Raw genomic sequence first — 10129 nt, forward strand, 5'->3', positions numbered from 1 at the left:
TCTAAATTGAAGCGGAGCCATTAAGCTGCAAAGTAAAAATCTTTATTAGGACTTAAAAGTTTCACAGGTAAATTTGATAGAAAATACTGGATTGCTTCAATGAAATGTAAAGCTCAGTGTCTGATTGAACATTAAAGTGAAGTGGTGTTAAAAAAAAGAAAAACAGTGCAAAGTGTCGCCCAACTAACTATTGGTGCAGTGAAATTCATCTAGGAAAAGATTGGATTACTTGCAGTCATTAAATCCATCTTTGGGATTCACAAGTGCATTTTCAGTCAATGTGGATGGTTCCAGAAAAAACAAAGAAAAGTCAAAGGTTCCTCTTGATAGTGTTACTAGTCAAGGCAATTGTACCATCACAGTGCAGAATTGGTGCTCAGACCAGCTGAATTGGTAAAAAAAAAAAAAAACGCGTCAGCTGTTAGACTTCTTAGACCCTCAGCAGCAGGAGGATCGGACCCGCTTGCCACTTCCCCTGCAGTCCTCTAGATCCACAGTTGGCGACTCGTGGTTCTCGTGCCTCTTCCTCAGGATGGAAGGCAGCACCAGGTCGAACAGCGTCTCGAACAGAGCGTCCACATTGTAGCCGGTCTTGGCGCTCGTCTCGAAGCACATCTTGTCTGCAGGCAGGCTGCTCTTCTCATCCAGACCTTTGTAGCGCAGTATTCTTCCATAGAGAGCCATCGCGTCCTCACGTGATACCTGTTTGCGGGGAACCACGCCAGAGAGGGAAGTGGGGGAGGCTGGAGGGGTTGGACAAGCAGACAACACCTGAGGTTCTGTCCTGTCTTCCACAATGTCCGTTTGGTCCTCGGAGAAACTATCAGAGTTTGGGGACAGCTGGGCTTTCGGGTCGGTGAGATCTGCCTTGTTGCCCACTATAGCGTAGATGCAGTCATGGTTGGCGGTATCTGTAAGGGACAGGAAGCGCTCCTCCAGCTCTGAAAGGCTCTGCCAGTTGGTGACATCGTAGGTGAGAATGACTGCGGCTGCGCCCCTGCAGTACATGGAGCCCAAACCGTGGAACTGTTCTCGGCCTGAGGAGACAAGTCAACAGGTAGAACGCTACTTAAAATCCACGACAAACACCAATCTGTACCAAAGATATTTACAGTGGTTCACCTTTAGAAGCGGATATTTTTGTGCAGTTTTGCATTTTTTTTTTTCTTACAGTGGATTGTGTCCTGCATCCCGATTGTACGGTGGCCCAGAAGGGTCACAACACAACACATTAACTTTATACACAACACACTAACTTTACACACAACACATTAACTTTACACACAACACACTAACTTTACACACAACACATTAACTCACAACACAACACAATAACTCACAACACAACACAATAACTCACAACACAACACATTAACTCACAACACAACACATTAACTCATGGCCCAGAAGGGTCACAACACAGTAATGTCACAGTGAGCTGTGGAGGGAGCTGCACGCGCGCTCCTCTCCTCTCCTTTTTTCCGCTCCGTCCTCTCATACAGGCACGTGCAGTCCCCAACACACACGCACACACAGGACGGAGCGGAAAAAAGGAGAGGAGAGGAGCGCGCGAGCAGCGACAGAGGGGGGTGTCAGAGCGGAGGGAGGAGTGTGTGTTCATATTGTGTGTGTTTAGAGGAAGGAGAACCGTAGTAAAGACAAAGTTTCTGGCAACACTGCTGCTAGCTTCTCTTGTAGCAATAACATGCTCCCTCCACAGCTCACTGTGACATTACTTTCTGTTAGGTAGTTAGCTGCTCAGCCCAGTAGAAATTTCAGAATAAAAGCACTTCAATTGCTGCTTTACTTCCGTTGTGAGTTAATGTGTTGTGAGGTAAGTTAATGTGTTGTGTTGTGACCCTTCTGGGCCATGAGTTAATGTGTTGTGTTGTGAGTTAATGTGTTGTGTTGTGAGTTATTGTGTTGTGTTGTGAGTTAATGTGTTGTGTTGTGAGTTATTGTGTTGTGTTGTGAGTTAATGTGTTGTGTTGTGAGTTAATGTGTTGTGTTGTGAGCTATTGTGTTGTGTTGTGAGTTATTGTGTTGTGTGTTAAGTTAATGTGTTGTGTGTTAAGTTAATGTGTTGTGTGTAAAGTTAGTGTGTTGTGTGTAAAGTTAATGTGTTGTGTGTAAAGTTAATGTGTTGTGTGTAAAGTTAATGTGTTGTGTGTAAAGTTAGTGTGTTGTGTATAAAGTTAATGTGTTGTGTTGTGACCCTTCTGGGCCACCGTACGATTGGTTGTAGGCTACTGTCAATCAATCTCCTCCATGTTGTGCATTACATACAGAACACGTTCAACTTGACAAATCTACATAAACCTTTGATTGCAAGCAGACATTTGGTTCATTCTATGATACTGACTGGACTTACTTTTTTGGAAAGCTTTGAACTTTGAGAGTGTTTAACCCTTAAACACCGGTGCTTTAGCTCCAGTGAAAATAGTCATGCCCAGCCTATTTTCTACGTCACAAATAAGCTCTTTTTCTAAACGGCAACCTTTCTTCTGCTTTTGATTCATGATATGAATAGAGAGATACTCAAAAATACTATTTGAGGCATAATTTTCTTTAGACACGTCCTCCATTATCAGAAAAATGTCACAAAAAAATGTAAAAACACGATTTTCATCTGAGTGAGTATTTAAATGGTTATAGGAGAGAAAAGGTGTGCATGCAGTTTTTACACCTCTAAGAGTAAACTATATCTATGAATATGATATTATATTAGTTTTGGGACACTAAAGAATGATTTTTTAAAGAAATATAAAGTTGTTTTCGCAGCTCTTATCTACCCGGAAGTAAGACGACTCGATCTTAGAGGCACCACTTGTTGCTCTTTGTGGGCATCGCCCATTTCAACTTAAAGTCGGACTTGGCTGTGCATCCGCAAACATCAGAACTTTTAGCAAAGATGGACGTGCATTAAAAAAAAAAACATTTTGACGATCACCGGTAGCTCTGCTGAGAAAGTGGGCGTGTCTGTTAGCCTGGGGGCGGTGCTGGCGCAGACTCTTCCTGGAAGGGGCGGTTCCTCACTTTGTGACGTCACAATGTGACAACCCACTCATTTTTGTGGATTGGGAGGGGCTGGTGCTCAGAACAAAGGTTTTTATAGGAATACTTAGGGATGCATGAATGGATCAAAAGACCGCTTTGGGGTTGTTTTTTGTGCGGAATTAACATTGTAATTCACTTAAAAGCTCAAAAAAGTAGATTTTGTTTTATAAAGGCCCTTTAAAGTCAAATGAAATGACTACAGTACAACCCACAGGAAGTTAGGAAAATACATAAATGTGTAAAAGTGACAAAGTGACAGTATCAAAGCAAGAAGTGTAAACTTAGTGAGGAGTTTTTTGGTCTGAGCAAAATTTGGGCAATAGTGTCTCCAAATGAGTATCTATTGAAACTACATGATGTCTCAGGATGGTTTGAGGCTTTCCATTAAAAACCTTCCCTTCCTGAATTTGGCATGAAAAAAATAGTTCTGAAGGGTGCAGTTCCTCAAAAGACCACTGGAGGCTGGTGTTAGATGAGTGGAACCATGGAGCTTCAAACTCTGCTTTGTCCTGCAGTTTCTGGAGGGTGGCTGAAGTTAGACACGGCGCTGATCAACTTATTCGTCCCACTTCAGGCTTCCTTCTTGCCTTTTGGAATCCAACAGATTACATCAGAGGCTTTACTTCCCCTCCCACTCAGACCAGCAACCTAAAAACCACATTTCCTTCATTTTCACAAGTTGAAGCAGAAATGAAAAAGGAAACATGACAGAGCTGTGAACTAATCCATAGAAAAACAAAGCACAGAAGCACAGAGGAGAACATGATCTGGTTCCATGCAGCACGGTGGTCAGAAAACAAACTAGTCCTTTGTTTCTGAAGTATGCAGAACTCTTGAAAGAGCACATTGTGAGCAGAAATGTCAACATTCAGCCAATTTGCTTGTTTGTCCTTTAATTACGGTTTAGTTGCATGACAAAGCGTGGCTCGGAACATTTCAAAAACATTTTAATTCTTGGTATTTTTGGTCTTAAGTGAAAAAAAAATAGCTGATGCTAAAACAAAAACAGTATTTGAGGACTACAGTTTTCCCCGAGTTATCTCAAATATGAAGTAACCATGGTCCATAGAGTTGGGCTCACATCACAAGTCCCCTATCGATTTAGCTCATGTAAACAATGAATTTAGTGTCAATAAGATGATGGTGGCTGAAAACTATTTGTCAAAACACTGTGTGAAGGTTGTTCTTCCCTCTAAAGCAAAAAAAATAAATAAATCTATCAATTCAATGAATAATATCGGTCTTCATGAGGCCTGCACAATTTATCGCATAGCGCAAAAGTCGGCGAAAATTGGGATAAATGGTCATCTTAAATGTGCTAAAACAATCTTATGGCAGCTTGAAGTATATAATGAATCAAATAAATCCCTTTATCCATTTGACCAATCGGATGGACTCATTTTATGATAGATGTTTGCCTTCTTTGTAGACAAGAGTTGATTGAATTATAATTTATGTTGTGTTGACTCTTATTTAAATTAAACTGTTGCAGTGAAATAAATACGTTTATGGTTGTTTTACTGTTTTTTTCATGTATCGCAAGTTTTATCGTCAACGCAATATTGATCATTAATATCGCAAATGGCAGGTTTTCCTCCCTAATCTTCATTTAAAAGATGCCATTTGGATTCATCTAACGGTATTTCTTTTGTGATTAGATAAAGAAATATTTCTATTAGTTTTCAATGTAATACAATTATATTTTACTAACTTGCATCTATAATTTTATAAAAAGAATTTAACAACCAAAACCATTTTTTTAAATGAATGAATAACTCAATAAATCATAAACTTGCCAATCTAAATCTAAAGATTCACAACTCGACTCAGCTTCATCACTACAACGAGAAAAACGGACAATAAAAAATATGAAGACAGATCAGATGAAAATGTTTTAACCAGGTTGCTAGGATATTCCATTATCTAGTTTTGTACAGCAGGTCCCATTGATCTGCTTTATATTTAAGTGGATACCCATTTTCCATTAACATTAATTACTAACCAAGTTTCTTTATTCACTGTGAGCAAAAGAGACCAAGTAGAGACCCCACATGAGAGCTGGTCTGGAAAAACCATGACGTAAGTTTGGAAAAAGACGAGATGAGGCGAGTAGAGCCCAGACTTTCTGTCACAACCCCATCATGTGACTCTGAACAGGAACAGGGTATGCAGCTAGAGAGCATGAACTTGACCTCAAGTGCAACTGAAAGCAAGAAGATTCCACTTCCAATGAGGCGCTGCTGAAAAAACTCAAGTCAAAAGCATCCGATGATCCTCTAAAACCGATTCAGGCTTGGTTTCACTAAAATAATTGTAACACAAACCAGTTCACAAAGGGTCACAAGGTGAATGAATGCAATGGGAAACCACTCAGTGCTGACACAGTCCCCCCCTTTGCCTCATCTCAGAGGTTTTACTTTTGAAATGAACAACTACTCACAGGACTTACTGTAACTTTTGATTAAACAAGAATAAAATGTACAGACTTTCTGATTGTTTTGTAAGCCAGCAGAAAAACGACTGAGATTTGGTTTTTTTAAGGAATCTTTCAGGAGTTAACAGGCTGGATTTAACTCTTTATTCCACACAAAAATAAAGACCAGGGCCCAAAGACTTTTGATGGAATAAGCTCCAAAATAAGAGGTATAACTCAACATGTTTATAGTTGAAAATGTTCCAGCTGATCGGTTGACCTGCTTTTACGGTGTCCTTCTATTACAGAAACTCCTGACAAAAGAATGCTCAGTTTTTCTAAATCTAAAACTAAAAAGGAAAGAACGTTAAATGGTGTATGTATGAATGTATGCACTGCATTGTGCTACTTATCTTTTGTTTGCATCAATTCAATTTGCTGACTGTTTATTAGATTTTACAAGCAACACAAATCTGGTTAAATTGCCCGGCAGAGTCTCCAGCACAATTAGGGTTTGTGGCTTTAATCTGATCCGTTTTACCCAAACCTGCAAAGTGCAAACAGAATACCAAGTTTTGATTTCTAAATATGAAAAACTACCCCGGCACCATTTTGAGTTTGATCAAACATGTTTGTATAGTTCGTAAAAATTGAAATAAACTATTGAGCAGATTTTAAGGTCAACCTTACGACCTCAAGGCAAATATATTAATAGTGAAATGACGGACTGAGTATATTAGCGAGACCTGAATACTTAAACAATTTACGCCCAAAATGAGCAATTATAGGAAAAAATGAAGTATGAGTGAGAATTTTTCTTAAACACACAAAGGCGTTTATTGGGTCACATTACCCCAAGATTGGGCAATAGAGCACATGACGAAGCATGCAGTGATTTAAGACCAGTTATGTTAAATGCAAGAGATCAAATATTCACATCTTAAAGATCTTATTCTGTGCATTTTTTATATTACCAGATGGCAGATATGGCAGCTTTTCTTTGTGACTAAAGTGCTCTCGTTTCAACATTTTCCAATATTGATTTACGCAAAGGTAACTTACAAAAAGGTAAACAAACGTCGAGTTCTTCTTTCAGGACTTACCAAAAACAGCTTTTTTTTAATATATTTAAATAAATAAAGTGACTTATGTGACAAAGCTGGCGTCTTATTGTGAAGGATTATCAGGCTGCCCGTCACCTGCCTGATCTTAAATAACATGTTTACTTTTAAATCTGATGATTATATGGCTGAAAGTTTTCAGGCCGTTGTTGTCATGGGACAGGCGGCCAGGGCGGCCTGAACCGGTGGGTCACATGCTGCTGATTGCCTCAGGTAGAGGCATCACGCGCTACCAGGTAAGCCGTTGGGCAGCCGCGAAAAGGCATGATGGGAAAGGTTAGGGGGAAAAAAAGAAGAAAAGTTACCTGCGGTGTCCCATATTGAAATGTTGTAGGGCCCCCACTGTTTGAGGAAAAACGCCCCTCCGACGGTGCTGGTGGTGTCCTTAAACTTCCTTTCCGTGTACCTGTGGAGGAGCGACGTCTTTCCCACGTGCATGTCTCCCAGCAGAACTACCTTAACGTCCGGTTTCTTCATCTTTGACACGTCGGGCATGATGATCTGATCTGATTCCGTCGGACTTTTCTTTTGTTCCAAAGAAAATGTAAGTTTTCGGTTTAGTTTTTGTAAATCATGTCTGGCCGCCCGAATATTCCGGTTACAAACATCTTATTATGAAAGCCAGCTGGGGTGTGGAGACGTGATTATCCAGCTTAGGCTCATAGTTAAATCCGCTGTCTGAGCCTGAACTTCAAAAAGTAACTCAGGTCCAACAGGAAGCAGACGAGAACTGTGGGGTGGGCGGGGCCTTTTCCCTGAGTCTGGTCTTCCAGGCATAAATCTCCACCGGAAGTCAGTGGTTACCTGAAATTCACCTAAAACGGCCCTATTTTAGTTGTATAATTTTACACAATCCTCTTAAGATCTATTTTGAAAGCATTCCCAGTGGTATTTTAATTGTGATTATGTTGTTTTTAGCCACACACAAAAAAGCTATGTCGTTTTAAAGGACATAGTTTCTGCAGAGCAGCAGGAGTTCATTAGAAATTCACCTCCGAGTTCTGGGTGGAAGCAAATTCGTTACTATCACCCATAACTGACTGCTCTCTGTTTATTTTACACACTCTCCAGCTAGCTTACAGTCCCTCACACCCCCAACCTAACATTTTGGGTGCAACAAAAATTGCTAGCAACATTGGCACTATCTATTAATATTGTTTTTATTTTCCCTGTCACAAAAACATTTTGACAGAGTATAAAATTATAGTTTCTCTTTTGAGGACAACAGGTCAATTAAAACCAATGTAGTCATTTGGATTTTAGCAGTACTTATTGACGGATGCGTACAAAAATCTTTCTTAATATTCCTTAGCAAAACGTACTACTATACTACAATATACTTAGTCTATACTAAAAGTCAGGGAGTATACTTGAAGATTACTTTTTATATAATTTCTATATATTGTATACCTAAAATTTTATAATTTAGTCTGAAGAAGTATTTAGTTAGTATACTTCCTTAACTAAACCAAACTTTCAGAAAGGATGTTCCAGTGTACCCAAAATAGACTTCTTCTCTGGTCCATTTGATGAATGAAAGCAGACTGATGGTCATTTTGAGAAGTTTTAAAACAATTTTTTATGGTTTCAAGACACAAAGTAAAAAGAAATTACCAGAAGACAATTGTTTTTTTTTTCTGGATTATTGCATATTACGAATATATTTGTGCAGTGCAAAAACCAAGCAAAAGCCGAAAAGTCCCACTTTAGAAAAATACACCTTTTCGCGTGTTTGTAGCCATTAATTTATAATATATAGCTTTTAGTATTTTCTACATTTGATTTAAACAGTATTGTGCTTTTCCATTTCTAAAATGTTAACATTTTACTTTAGACAACTGCTGATCCAAGTTCTTTTCAAAATAAAATGCACCCTGTGTTAAAAAAAATCCTCCTGCTGCAGATTTACTTTTAATTTAAAAAAAAAAGCAAGAAAAAAAAGGTATTGTCTTTGACTTAAGTGTGTCTTTGTTTATTTCTTTGTTGTTTTTTTAATTATTTATCACACTTTACAGTCACACATTGCATTTTACTTCTATTTTGTGACTGGGTCCTCCAGTTTTCAAAGAATGAGCGGTTTCAATCCCGCTCCCTCAGTCATCTGTTGTTGTGTTCTTGATCCAGCAAGACTCAATGAAGGCGACGGCATTGCTGCTACTTTGAAGAGGAACAATGCAAAGTACCATGTTAGCTGTCGGTTGCTCTTCAACAACACCAAGCTGGAAAGAGCAAGGAAGCGGCGATCTGACTGTGGGAGTGAGTTGGAAGAAAGTCCCGTGAAGCACTGTCGCACAACTCATGACAGGCAAACATGTATATTGTGTGACAAAGTAGCTCCTGTCTCTGACTTGAGACAGGTAATGACCATGAACCTAAACGACAAACTCCAGAAGTGTGCTGAAACACTCAGTGATGGGAAGCTTCTGGCAAAACTCAGTGGTGGAGACGCTATTGCACAGGAGCTAAAGTATCACAGAGTTTGTCTCACAGGTCTTTACAACAAGGAAAAGTCCTACTTGAAGAAAATTGAGAAAAACACTCATGTCTCTCAATCAGAGTCTGATGTCTTTCCAATTGTACTATCAATATCGTTTATTTTTATATCAGAAAATTACTACTTCTGCAACGCACGTCGTTTGTCACACACGTCAATTTTAAAGAATATCAAAAGACAGTATCTCGAGAACCAATAGAGCTATAGACCCGATTTATGCATCAAAATGTCCGCAATACCCAAATTTATATTCAAGTTTCACTCATTTATAGGGTCTAAAACCAATAGTTTTAAGGATATTCCAAAAAAACAAAAACATCGGAACGCCATCTTGAATTTCATGGTCGCCATCTTGGATTTTTGCGTGGCCAGCGGTATTTTTGAAAAGAGTGGACTTTTCAGCATATATGTGGAAAATTTCATGCTTGCATACCTAAGTGAAGTATTCTTATGAAATCTGCAGTTATCTGCTGCACTAAAGCAAGACCCTTCTCCCTCCCCGCCTCCAGTGTGTCTCCACTGATGTGTGAGCATATGTGAATGTCCCAGTGATGGTCAGAGGGGCCTTAGATGCGTCCTGGCAGCCCCACCTTTGTGAGTCTGCCCCAGGGCACCTGTGGCTACACAAGTAGTTTAATTATTATTATTATTATTATTATTATTATTATTATTATTATTATTATTATTAGAAATGTAATCAAACTGTGACAAAGCCTAGTCCAAGAAGTCTCCAGATAAAGAACCCTCATGCTACAGTTCTGACAGCAGTGTGATGCACTTTTTGTTTCTTCAACACCTACTATTTTTTCAAACAAAATGCGATCGAGATGCTTTCTTTTGCATAAACATGTTATTATTTATGGCTAAATTTCACATTCACAAAAGCAAATTTTCTAATAAAAAACCTGATTTCTTTGTGTTCAAACTGGAACTGCAGCAATATTTAAACTTGATTTCAGCTTCAAAAAATACAAAAGCTCACAAAACAATTAACATTTGTAAATCTTTTGATAGATAGACAGACAGACAGACAGACAGACAGAC

At 39.0% G+C, this 10129-nt stretch overlaps 1 protein-coding gene across 1 annotated transcript; it reads right to left on the minus strand.

The window, feature by feature from the left end:
* Positions 1–20: 20 nt before the first annotated feature.
* Positions 21–7420, minus strand: rab20 (RAB20, member RAS oncogene family). Its single transcript, XM_011489941.3, has 2 exons — positions 6897–7420; positions 21–1037 (listed from the first exon to the last, which is right to left on the minus strand). The coding sequence occupies exons 1-2, from the start codon at positions 7084–7086 to the stop codon at positions 439–441; spliced, it is 789 nt and encodes a 262-aa protein (XP_011488243.1). The 5' UTR covers positions 7087–7420; the 3' UTR covers positions 21–438.
* Positions 7421–10129: the final 2709 nt, after the last annotated feature.

This window comes from Oryzias latipes, chromosome 21 (genome assembly GCF_002234675.1).
Source record: "Oryzias latipes chromosome 21, ASM223467v1".
Taxonomy (NCBI): Eukaryota; Metazoa; Chordata; class Actinopteri; order Beloniformes; family Adrianichthyidae; genus Oryzias; species Oryzias latipes.